The sequence below is a fragment of the Gopherus evgoodei genome, chromosome 6 (genome assembly GCF_007399415.2).
Source record: "Gopherus evgoodei ecotype Sinaloan lineage chromosome 6, rGopEvg1_v1.p, whole genome shotgun sequence".
Taxonomy (NCBI): domain Eukaryota; kingdom Metazoa; phylum Chordata; order Testudines; family Testudinidae; genus Gopherus; species Gopherus evgoodei.
Genome location: NC_044327.1, coordinates 90,915,009 through 90,928,191, shown reverse-complemented (window position 1 = coordinate 90,928,191; position 13,183 = coordinate 90,915,009). Strand labels below are relative to the sequence as shown.

General features: G+C 45.9%; 1 protein-coding gene across 2 annotated transcripts in view; it reads left to right on the top strand.

The window, feature by feature from the left end:
* The window catches only part of AP3B1 (adaptor related protein complex 3 subunit beta 1), a 312,676-nt gene that overhangs the window by 24,665 nt on the left and 274,828 nt on the right, over window positions 1-13,183 (top strand). For both annotated transcript variants that reach the window (XM_030566153.1, XM_030566152.1), the window contains exon 2: window positions 9,459-9,534. In XM_030566153.1, coding sequence (XP_030422013.1) covers window positions 9,478-9,534 — 57 coding nt within the window. In that variant the 5' untranslated portion in view covers window positions 9,459-9,477. The remainder of the gene's footprint in view (window positions 1-9,458; window positions 9,535-13,183) is intronic.

Sequence of the window (13,183 nt, the reverse complement as noted above, 5' to 3'; positions counted from 1 at the left end):
GGCCCCCTAGTACCGAATCCTCCCGGGTCCTTGGGGAGGTTGCATGTGGGACTGGGTGTTCCACCGAAACGTATGGAAAATAAAACCACGGCCCTAACCGATTCCTTATTGGTTCCATGGAAATAACACCTGATCTTTGAATAGGGCTCAGTAACCTGTGAATCTTTTGGGCTTTAGAGCCTCCTCAGCTCCAGTGCATTAGGAAGCTCAACCCTGGGAAAACCATTACCGTACATGAGCACATTTGTTGGGAAGGTAGTGGACACATAACAACCATTGCTTCCCAGCCTCTTATCCAAGCCAACAATAGCTGTGTTCATGTTAACTCATCTGTTTTACGAAATGTGGCCTTTAATCTAAACACGACCACAGACACTCATGTTGTTTATTGGCCTGCGGACAAAACGTACCAGGCTTCCCTATCATTCCCTATCATTCCCATATCATCCCTTTCAATTGGACCGCTCTGGTACCTGATCGTTTCCATTCCTTGGTGTCCCTCCTCCCGGAGGTTCAGCAAATTTCCCAATTGCAAAAACAAGTCCATCTTCTCGAAAACGTGTACCGAACCAAACTTAATGCCTTCCAAATGGCCCATAAAGTTACAACTCTCTGTGTTAAAACAGATTTTCTATGTTCTATTACTAAAGCTCTCCAACCCACCCTCCCATACCCATCAGTATATATTATGGGGCTTGTTGGGGGGAGGGTTATTATTGGGGTTATTATTAAATATTTGGTTTTGCTATTGTTGTTACAAAACATGTTATTCCCACCCTGCACCTGCTTTGTATACCCAACCCCATCAAGTGGCCCTTGTCCTCTTAAAAGATGTAAAGCCTTGTCAACCTGATTCCCCGACATATAAAGTGGAATCACCCTATACAGATGAATTTGGAACCTCTAAGATCAGGAATAAAATAAACATCCAAGTTTAAAAGTTGATGCCGTAAGAGTCATCAAAAGGAGGGAATGATAGGGAATATAACCTCCCTGTCTCGTTAAATAAGCTTTGCCATTGCTTTGTAGGTAAAGGAGCTTTGCAATTATTTTTACAGGCCCTATATGCAGGCCTCAGGCTTAACTAAACCAATGTTACGTAAGAACAATTTGTTTATCAGCATACGACTGTGTATGAAGAAACAGGGTCTGAAGCACTGACAAAAGAGGAACTGGGTGGGGGGACAAAGGGTCACTTAAGTGCCAGCTGCTTTAAGCAAAATATAGTATAATAATTATTGCCTGCTTACGGTAACTGCAAGGTGGAGTTACAGAATGACCAGCTCACCCACTGCCAAAACGCATGATATATGTTAAAATAGCTTGCTGATTTGCAATATTAATTTACCAGAAAAGGACAAATAACTTGTGTAATCAATATGACGTTTTGCGGTTTTAATCTTTATAATCTTGGTGAAAATTGTAAGGGGCAGAGCAGCCTACCCTTTGCATGGGGTTACGCTGTCTCTCCCTGTATGCATACTTGTAATCTTGTAGTCTTGTTATAACAATAAAGGTGCCTCAGGCTGTCTGATCCAAAATCAACTGGGTGGTGGTCTTTTCCACAGCAGTGACAAAGCGACTGCCATGTTACAAAAGGTGTATTTAACTGAAATGTTACAAGGCTGTGTGTGAATTTAACAATCCTTCTTCAGTTCATTGTCCCCTGTGCTTCACCAGATGTGGCTTTGAGGAACACCCCACATACTCCTACCAAGCGTCTCTGCCAGATAAGAAAGTGCCCAAGACACAGCAAAGAAGACATGTTCTTCTTCAAGTGCTTGTTCATGTAAATTCCAATCAGGTGTGCGTGTACTGCATGCACGACAGCCGGAAGATTTTCCCCTAGCAGTATCCATAGAGTTGGCCTGGGCACCCCCAGGAGTTGCGCCCTCATGGTACCCAAAATAGGTCCCTGCTGGCCTGGCACCCCCTTAGTTCCTTCTTACCACCTGTGGTGACTAGCTGGAACTCCCCATTGCTCTTGCCTCAGCAAGCATGTGTTCTTTGCAGTGCCCTTTTTAGTGTTTATAGTAGTAGTGCAGTTCTTATTTGTATAGTTAGTGTAAATAGTTTCATACGTTTCCTTTGGGGGGCTTCCCCCGCTATGTTTCTGTGGCACCAGGCCATGCCTCTGTGCCTAGGCTTTAAGCCTGTTGCAGGTCTATGCCCAGAAGTGACCTGCACACTTCATGCTTAAAGTGTCTCAGTGAGGGTACTTTAGAGAGTGTTTTGAAATCTGCAGAGACTTCTGCCCTAGAACCTTAAAGGATAGAGATCACCGCCTCCGGATTTTGCTCATGGAGGCAGCACTTTGGTCTCAGTCAGAACCTGGCATGGGGGAGCCAGCCCCAAGCACCACTTCCTTGGTTCACAGTGCGCCAGTACTCTCAGCACATGAACTGGTGCCAAGGAAGGACTCCTCTAGAGACCCTTGGCGCTCCCATAGTGCCACACACAGAACCCAGACCTCTGTTAGGCACCGCTCTCAATCCCTGATGCCCCAGAAAAAGAAGAGTTGGAACAGAGGGCATTCCACAACCAGGTCTAAGGAGCAAGTGGTTGGTAAACCTCCTTCTGGTGCCCAACTGCCACAGGTCATGTCGTCTCCTGCCCCAGTCGGGGTCCAGTCAAGTCTGGACCCTCATCGTTCACTAGCCTGCCACCAAGAAGACATGCAGCTCCCTTCCATGCTGAAGGCGTTCGAGGCTGCATGGGACCTTCTGACACTTATGGCACCAGACTCTCTCCTCCAACATGGGAGAGGTCGCCGGCAGCCTTTCGGGCCCCAGTACAATTGATGGGTAAGCCAGTGATGATGGTGATGTGCACACCATCCTTGATGCATTGCCCCCCAGCACCAGCTGCCTACGTGGAGGAGCTTTTCAGTCCCCCAGTTTGCAGCACCCATCACTGGCAGGGAGGGACTCTGCTCCTCCATGGTCCTCCCAGTCGGAGACCTCTGAGTCAGAAGTGGAGTCATCTTGCTCCAGTAGGAGCAGAAGGTCCTGCTCCCACCGAGAATACTAGCTCTACCCAGCACTGTGGCTGGGCCAGTGGAAAGCTCCTCTGTGGCCATTCTGGACGTCCTGGGCCTATCATGAAAGCATGGACATTGGTGGTCTTGGAGTCCTTCGGCCACCGCTCGCACATTTGGCTCTGGGGATTTTGCTGGTGTTCCAGGTGACCTGCATACTAGTGTTGGTTCGCACGCCTATGGTGCTGACTGCGGTGCTGGAGATCCTCGCTCCTCGGGACCCCAGAGGGGCTGAGGGCATAAAGCAGGCTCCTGTACCACTCAGCCTTTCACCTTCCTCCTCTCTAGATGAGGCAATGGCTGGCACATCAACAGCCCCAGCCCTGGAGGACACCAGGTTCTGACAGCAGCTGCTGAGATGGGTGGCCCTGTATTAAAACAGAGGAGGTGGTGGAGGAGACTGACCCAATGGTCGCTATTCTTTCCTCTCCTGAGCCATCCTGTGTCACGCTGCTGATGATCAAAATTATTAGCGAAGCAACTAAGGCACTGGTGCAGACCCTGTTCTCATTGCCGCCCACCATGAAAATGTCTGAGTGGAGATACTTTGTCCCCCTCAAGGGGGTATGAACACCTATATATGCGCCCCCTGCTGGGCTCCCTGGTAGTGGATGCAGCCAACCAGTGCGAGCACCAGGGTTACTTGGGGCTCTCCCTGAAAAGTTGAGAGGCCAAAATGTTGGACCTTTTTGGGAGAAAGGTTTGCTCAACAGGGGGGTTGCAACTTCATATGCATGTGGGGCTTCGGCAAAGCTTACTGAATTCCTGCCCCTGGACTCTCGCACAGAGTTTTTTGCACTAGTAGAGGAGGGTAAACCAGTTTTCTGTGTGTCTGCAAGCAGATTTGACACAGCAGTTGTGGCTTCCCGCACCATGGTGACTGGCGTGGCCATGAGGGGAAGTTCCTGACTCCAGGTCTCTGGCTTCCCATATGAGGTGCAGCAGACCATCCAGGACCTCCCCTTTGAGGGTCAGACTTTATTTTCAGAAAAGGCTGACTCTTGCTTCCATAGCCTCAAGGACTCTAGGGCCACTCTAAAGTCCCTTGGCCTTCATACCCCTGTCAACCAGAGGAGGCATTTTAGACCACAGCCCCTGCCAAGGAGTTACCAGCCTCAGAATAGGCAGGAGGGTTCATGCAGGAGACTCTAGAAAGAGACCTCATCGTTCCTTTGGCCTGGGCTCTGGCCAGTCTAAACCATCCTCAAGCCAAAACAGGCCTTTTGAAGGTGCACATGAGGATGGTGCACCAGTGCAAAGATTGGATCCGTCCCACCTTACCTTTTCATCCCATCCCTTTCTATTCTGTATGGGCCCATATCACATTGGACTGTTGGATGCTCCGCATGGTAGAGAGGGGATATTCACTCCAATTTTCTGCCCTGCCGCCCTTCCAGCCCCCTTCTTCATCTCTCTTCAGTGACCCTTTTCACAAGCAACTCCTTATACAGGAGGTACACTCGCTCTTATTACTGGGGCAGTGGAAGAGGTTCCTCAGGAGCAGAAAGGCAAGGGCTTTTATTCCTGATATTTCCCAATACTGAAAGCCAAAGGCGTGCTCAGGCCCATCCTAGACCTGCGAGAGCTCAACAAGTTCATGAAGAAACTGAAGTTCCACATGGTCTTTTTGGGCTCCATCATCCCTTCCTTGGATCCAGGGGACTGGTACACCTCCCTCAACTTGAAGGCTGCATACTTTCATATAGCAGTCACAGTCCCACAGAAGGTACCTCAAGCTTGTGGTCAACCACAGCCATTACCAGTTCACAGTCCTCCCGTTTGGCCTTTCAGCGGTGCCGTGTGTATTTACCAAGCATATGGCAGTCATGACCGCCTTTCTGCACAGGTGGCAGGCACAGGTGTTTCTGTATCTCGACGACTGGCTGATCAAGGCCTGCTCCAGGGCTCAAGTGGAAGAACAAGTCAACTTCATAAGAATGACTTTTGATGAACTGAACCTTCTCCTGAACATGGGGAAATCAACGCTGTTCCCAGTTCAGTGGATAGAATTTATAGAGATGGTACTGGTCTTGATGCATGCCAGGACATACCTTCCAGAATCAAGGTTCCAGGCCCCGGGCAACATCATTCAAGGTCTCAGGTAGTTCCCCACCACCACAGCAAGGAATTGCCTTCTTGTACTTATGTGGTGCAACATGCCAGGCTCAGACTTGGACCACTCCAGTCGTGGCTAGCCTCGGTGTATCGGCCAGGTTGAGACAGTTTGGCAAGGTCGTGACTTTACTTTCTCCGGTCTTCAACTCCCTCCTCGACCTGCAGGTAGTGTGTGTGTGTGTGGGAGTCCCCTTCACCAATCCTCAGGCATCTCTCTTGCTGGAAGTGGTTTTAGGCATTCAGTAGGTTGACACTCATTCCCAGGACACTACAGAACCAATTTTGTAGCATGGTCTTAGGGCATGTTTTGTTGCTGTTGGACAGTAGAATGGTTGACAACAGAGGAGATGAAGGAACTGTAACTACATATATTCAAGAGCAGACCAAGGAACACCTTAATAGGAATAATATTGGGTATCACTCAGGTTAGTTCTTTCTGTTCCATACTTATTTTTCTCTCCGCAAAAGAAATAAGGTCATTATTCTGAGACCCACACTATCCAACTGGATCTCTTCTTGATGTGCTTTCACCACTGTTCTCACAGTCCCTATCCATCACTTTCATTGTGTGCATAGCATTGCAAAAAAAGAGTGTGTGATTGACAAAAATAAGCAGTAGGAAGATAACTTTCATGGCTGAAAGGTTCTTCGGCTTCAGGGGCCTTTAGACTCTGTGCACATTATTGTCCTAATGGATGGATTTTTATAGTTGGACATCTGTATAGTACTTCTGTTACAGTCCTGGTAGAGCTCACCAGGCTTCTCTTTTTGGATCTCAACACTGAATCGGTATGCTTTTAAGTTTCTGTTCAGTCTGGTCTGGATAGATTGAAAGCACAGTTTCTTTCCTTTGTTTCAGGCTCACTATGTAGGCTCCCATAGTCTATGCAAGGGGTCTCAAACACGCAGCCCGTGGGGTTATTTTCTGTGTCCTGCGAGCTCCTCGCAGCTTCCCTGCCCTCCCTCAGCATTTACCTAGAGCGACTCTGGCCCGACACGCACCAGGGGAAGGACGGGCTCCCTGCCTGCCTGCCCTGTCCTCGCGCTGCTCCAGGAAGTGGCCGGAACATGGAGAAGGGTGCGCACAGGGGTCTGTGTGTTGCTTTTGCTTCAGGCAGCAGCTCCCAGTGGCCGCAGTTCCGCATTCCCAGCCAATGGGAGCTGCTGGGGCGGTGCCTGAAGCAACAGCAACATACAAACCCCTATGCCCCACCCCTCCTCCAGGTTCCAGCAGCTTCCTGGCACGGGGGCAGGGCAGGCAGGTGGGTAGGGAGCCTACCCTGCCCCTGGTGCATGCCAGGCCAGAGCCCGCGCCCCTGAACCTCTCCTGCAGCCGAACCCCCTGCCCTGAACCCCCTCCTGCACCCTGACTCCTTGCTATACCCTGCACCCCTCCTGCATCCTGACCCCTTGTCATACCCTGTAGCCCGACCCCCTACTGCACCCCCCTGCACCCTGCTCTGAGCCCCCTGCCGCACCCCTCCTGCACCCTGACCCTACCAAGCTGCACGCTGCACCCCGATCCCCTGCCCTGAGCCCCCTCCCACACCCTTCCTGCACTCTGACCCTGCCGAGCTGCATGTTGCACTCCGATCCCCTGCCCTGAGCCCCCTGCCACACCCTTCCTGCACCCAACCCCCTGCCCTGAGCCCCCTATTGCACCCTGACCCCTGCTGCACCCTTCACCCTTCGTGCACCCCACACCGCAACTCCCTGCCCTGAACCCCCACCACACCCCTTCTGTACCCCTTGGGGTACCAATGTATTAGTCCGCATGCGGCCCTTGTGGTCATTTGAGTTTGAGACCCCTGGTCTGTGGCCTTCTCTGAAGTGGGACCCCACGGTTCAACTGCACAAGACAAGTGCTGAGCCTCAGTAATCTTAAGAACACCTTTTCCCAGAGCTTCATCTTTGCAGGCACTCTGGTTTATAATTTGTCCCTGCAGGGGAGGCATGATAGTTGAAACAAATACAGAGTCCAATTTCTGAAGATTTCTGAAACAATCAGTTTACTTGAGACTGCACAAAAGATAGATGTATGCAAAATAAGAAACACCTGCACATAATTCCCTTCCTCAGTTTCCTCATCACTCTTCAGTATTTTTGGGATTTGGGTCAATGTCTTTTCAGGGTTCCAAGTCCCCTTTTCTGATCTGCAATCCACCAGTTATGGCTGCTCCTTCAAATCATGGAGTCTTCTCCCTGATCCCTGCAGCTACCTTTCTTCAGCCAACAATCAAAAAGCTCCCTCTCCTTCTGAAACATGCCACTTTGTGTTCCCCTTTGTCGAACCTCTCAGTTTATATGGGTTTAAATGGCTGTACCTATACTTCTGTTTCTTTGTTGCTCTTTTGTGAATTTTCCACTCCACATCTCTAGAAGAGAAAGGAGAGAGCTGGTTTCACCTTGGTTGTAGCTACCCCTTTGTTCTGCCAGGGCCTGACGTAGTCGCTTCTTGATAATCCTTAGTAACTGCCTCATTCAGAGGCATGCGGTGTGGTTGTAGCTGTGTTGGTGACAGGATATTAATGAGGCAAGATGGGTGAGGTAATCTTTTTTTTTTTTTTTTTTTTTATTAGACCAACTTCTGTTGGTGAGAGAGACCAGCTTTTGAGCCACAGGGAGCTCTTCTTCAGGGAGAGAGGTACTCCCTGCCTCCCATCAAAAAAGCATGCTGGGACAGATAGCTTAATAGTTAGCACATATAGTAAGGGACCATTCAAGGTAGAGTGGCCTGTTAACACCTCTGCAGTCAAGACAAAAATGTGGGTCAGTGGGTTACAGATCATTGTAATAAGCCATAAATCCAGCATCTCTGTTCAGTCCATGATTTTTGGTGTCTAGCAGAGTAATGAATTTAAGCACCCAGGCTCGTCTCTTGAAAGCTTTGTGCAGGTTTCCTTTGTGAAAAGTATTCACCTACACGTGATAGGATGTTTTTCTGTTTTATCATTTTCCTGTGCGATTTCATTCAAGAGCTTAGTGATTGTCTGGTTTCATCCCATAGTAGTTGTTGGTGGCATTTAATGCACTAGATGAGGTGTACCACATTTTGTGATAGGCATATGTAGGATACGTGGATCTTGAAAGGTATTTTGTGGGGAATGTCGATCATTGCAACAGTGGAGATATGTCTGCAGGTTTTGCATCTGGTGTTCTGGGAGGATGTGGTGCCACTTTGAGTTGGTGTATTCTGGTCTGTGGGGAGCCTGTTTGAAGGCCAGAAGTGGATGTTCAGGAAAGATTTCTTTCAGGATATGAACCCCATTGAGTATGGGTTGTAGTTGTTTGATGCCCTGTATGAGTTCTGTTATGGGGTGCTTGGTGACAGCTAAGAGCGTGTGGTCAGAGGGCATTTTGTTTCTGTATTGAAGCTGATTCTCTCGGGGTATTTGAGTGGCCCATTCATTTGGAAGTTGATGCTTGGGCACCTCTGTATGTCTCCTTAGCACAAGGAGTTTCTCAGTGCTGCTTACTTGATTTCAAGGAGTTAATTGAGTCACACATTTTCATAAAAACTTCTCATGTTTGTCATATTTTCTGAAGGGAAAATGGGTGTGTGTGGTGATGGAGGGGGACTGCAAATTAATGGAGTCTGGAAGGGTGGTGAATACTTGGTAATGGAGTAGGGAGCTGGTCTCCAGTTGAAATCCAGACTAGAAGGAAAATTAGTCTGGCATTTCTACAGTATTTTAAATGAGGTGGTCATTATATATCCTAGAAGAGGAGGTATCAACATCAGACAACCAGATGTGGTGCTAATTAACATCCTTATTGGCAACTTTTCAAAGAGGCTGGTGACTAATTAATTTGAACTATCCTATCATCTTGAGTTGGACCTATTAGTCAAGGGTGAGGCCCGCTGGCAGATTAGTGATGAGGAATCCTGTGCTTTTGCTAGAGATCAACAAATACTTTGGCTAAAGAAGGTTTAATTCTTCAGAGCTGTCAATCTGTCACCTTTCAGAGTAATGGCTGGTACAATTTAAAAGGGATGGGCTACACTTTGCATTCTTTATTACTAAAATGCAGTAATAACATGTAACTAAGAACTCTTTCCCAAATTGGATGTTAGGGTAACATACTAAGCATCTTTCAGATCTTGATTTTGATTGTTACTTCTAGCATCATCTTTTGCTTTATATTAGTGGCAGCTCATCTCAGAATTAGTAGTTTGAGCAACAGATTTGTTCCATGTACTGACTTAACTATTTCTTCTTGCAAACCAGTTTTATAACATAAAATGATGCTTTTGATTTACAGTATTGAATTTTCTAATCCATTTTTTTCTTAACTTCCACTGTAGGAATGAAGACTTAAAGCAAATGTTGGAAAGTAATAAAGATTCTGCTAAGTTGGATGCTATGAAAAGGATTGTTGGGGTATGTGATATTCAAAATTTTTTTTTTTTTTGTGGCCAATACATGTTGATGCTGGTTTCTCTGTGTGACTCCTTCACTACAGTATTTTAATATGTAAATAGTTTGAAAAGCTAGGGTGAAGTGCTATTTTCTTTAAATATCAAGATGGAAAATTTAAAATGGATGCAAGTACACAAATATTTCAAAGACATAGTGTAATGTTTCTATAAATTTGTAGAGCTATGATACAAAAATGCAAGTATTGACTGTGTTCTCCCTACTGTGTTAATGTCACACAACTCCTGTTTATGTCAAAGAAACACTCCAGTTATTTTTCCTCAGACCAAGCTGTAGGTGTTTCTTACTTGGAGTAAACTGAGAAATATATTTGAAATGTTTTAAACTTTATTTTTGTAAACGATTATCAATCCATGATGTATTTTTTTCCTAAAATATAAATATTTTTTTTAAATTGAAATTTGAATTTTTTGTGTTAAACCTGAATTACAAAAGTTTAAAAACTCACCTGTATACCTGTACATGAGATTCCTAAAACCGCTGAGGGCTTGGCTACACTGGAGAGTTGCAGTGCTGGTGGTGGGTTTACAGCGCTGCAACTTACTCACCGTCCACACTTGCAAGGCACATTCAGCGCTGCCTCTCCCGGGCTGCAGCGCTGGCGGTAGTCCTGCTCTGCCTGGGGTATAATGATTGCAGCGCTGGTGATGCAGCGCTGCTCTGCCAGTGTGGCCACCAAAAGCGCTGTAATTGGCCTCCAGATGTATTTGGAGGTATCCTAGAATGCCTGTTCAGCCACTCCCAACAGTGCTGCAAATGCTGCAAATGTGGCCACACTGCAGCGCGTTCCCTACACAGCTATACGAAGACAGCTGTAACTTCCAGCGCTGTACAGCTGCAAGTGTAGCCATACCCTGAGTGTAAAGAGGTTAGACCTTTTACAATGCTTGCTAAAGGTCTGCATTGGTATTTACAGTTGAGGGTAAGATTGCTCAATTGGGGGAGAGGGGGAAATCACTTGTTCCTAGTCTAGGCAAGGGCCTGGACTTATGCATTTCCTCCTGGAGGAGCATTTGATCAAACATATTGTGGAAATGCAGATGTACCCTCACCTTGATAAAGTGATGAACTATAACATCTGATCTGAATCATAGAACTAGATAACCAGCTCTGGCAGAGATCTCTGGGAGTCCCTCTCCCGCTCCTCCCCCCGCCCCACCCCAAAAAGAAAAAATGTCTTGGAACAACTAGAAGGTGGTTGTCAAGCTGCCTAGGGAGTAGTTAGAGAAGAGACCAATTTCTAGGATGTAAAGTTTTTTCTTTTTATCTGTATCTGAGCCAAAGGAAGTCTACGTTGCTGGGCTTCACAAATATTCAGATGCAGTATATTATACAAAACTGCTTGTTTCTTCTGTTTTACTACCACTTGCTCTTTTTAAAAGAGAACTGCTGTTTTGATTGGTAACTTCCTGCAGTCTACCTCAAAAGAGTGAATCTCTACTCCCCCAAAAATGGTGATTAAAGGTGCTAGAGTTTCTGAAGCCTCAGCCCTCAGGGCTTGTCTGTACTACCTGCTAGATCGGCAAGCAGCGATTGATCCAGCAGGGTTCAATTTATTGCGTCTAGACTTTATTGCATCTAGATAAATCGACTGCCGAGCGCTCTCCTGTTGACTCCAGTGCTCCTCTGGAGCAAGAGGCACAGGCAGAGTCGGCGAGGGAGCGTCAGCAGTCAACTCACCGCAGTGAAGACTCCGTGGTGGGTAGATCTAAGTATGTCAACATCAGCTACGTTAGTCACATAGCTGAAGTTGTGTAACTTAGCTCAGTTCTCTCCCTTCCAACCCAGTGTAGACCAGGCCTCGTAGACTCAGAATATCCGTCCTTTTCCATTAAGACAAGTTGCAAAGAGCTTTATATTGGTGAACATAAGCTGAAGGTCTAAACTGGAGACACAAGTTGGCTGAGGTGTAGGTGACAGTGGATGTTAAAATTATGTTGTCATAGGCACTCTGAGCCTGGGAACAGTCTTGTTCTGACTTTGTTGGCACTTCAGAAAGAGAGCAGTAAAACTAAGTTTACTTTCAATTAGTAAAAAAAAAGAAAATAGAAATTTGATTAAATAGGGTGTTCATATTACAAGTGATTTTTTTTATCTTCATAATACACATTAATGCAGTAAAAATAACTGAGAATCGTAAGATTTGCAAAATTATGAAGAATTTCTATTTAGGAAAATTTAGATATATATGGCAACTAATATCTATAAATGTGTTCTGTAAAAATACATCTTAATATTTCTTTAAAAAATCTGACCGAACCCCGTGACAACCAATGTAACTCCCTTGCAGTTTCAATCCTAATCTTCCTGCTATCCTTATATTTGTCATCCTAAGGAAAAAGTTTTGGAGAACAGTTGGAGCTTGCAATGTCCTGAAAGTGGCCTGAGCCTAGATTTGGAAAGATTTGGAGCTAGCAAACAAGTTCAAGTGCCTAGTACCCCTCTTGGAGAAACTTCTACTACCTGCCCCCTTACTACCATTTTAAACAGAAAATAAAATAAAAAATACCCAAACCTGCTGCATCATGTGTACAGCATTTGTCTTGAGCAGAAACTTGCACATGATAACATACAGGCATGGAGCTCCATCCTGCAGTCCTTGCAACATATTCAACTCCTGGTGCCTTTAGTAGGAGCTTTGGGTATACAAGGCATACAGGATTTGAACTCCTAATGGCTATGCATAGCAGCTAAATTGGTGTTATTAGACCTTAGTCCTGGAAAGCCCTATTATATTCTTTTGAGCTAATGATCCATGAACTAAAGAGGATTTACACTCTTCATTATGACTTAATGAGTCAAAATACACTCTTTTAAAAGACACTAAATGCATAGCTACATGGTACGCTGGAGGTACTATGGCTGGTCAGTTAAATAATGCAAGTTACATATATATTTTCTTGACAGGGTGTCGCTGTGTGGTAACAATTCAAAACTAGATAATCAACCTTATCTTTTGAAAACTCCTGTCATCGCAAGTTGTTTGATGTCATAGTAATAATAATACTTAGCTCTTCTACTGATTGAAAAGCACTATATATTTTGCCTCTTTAATGACCAGATGGGAACAGAATTTATTTCTTGTCTGGTTGTTTGTCATTTGAACCACAGCCCTGACAGCCTACTCACCTTGTGAGGAGGACCCCTTTACATGGGCTCTTGTAGCTAAGAAACAGGACAAAGGAGGTTCCAGAAACTCATCCTTCACTGTCTCTTAGCAATTGAACATGATTTAACCTCTCTGGGATGTTCTGCTTTAAATTCCCAGTCTTAAACAGCAGAGTTGGCGTAAAATAAAATTTAAGACGAGAGAGAATTCGATTAAAATAAAATGGTATACATGGCATCTAGCGTTCAACTCTGCAAATGTTGGCTATATCTAGGCCATACCAAATTCACGACCATGAAATCCAATCTCCACCTGTGAAATCTGTTCTTTTGTGTGCTTTTACCTTATACTATACCAATTTTATGGGGGAGGCCAGAGTTTCTCAAACTGAGGGACTTGACCCAAAAGGGAGTTGCAGAGGGAGTCACAAGGTTCTTTTAGGGGAGATCGTGGTGTTGCCACCCTTACTTCAGTGCTGCCTTC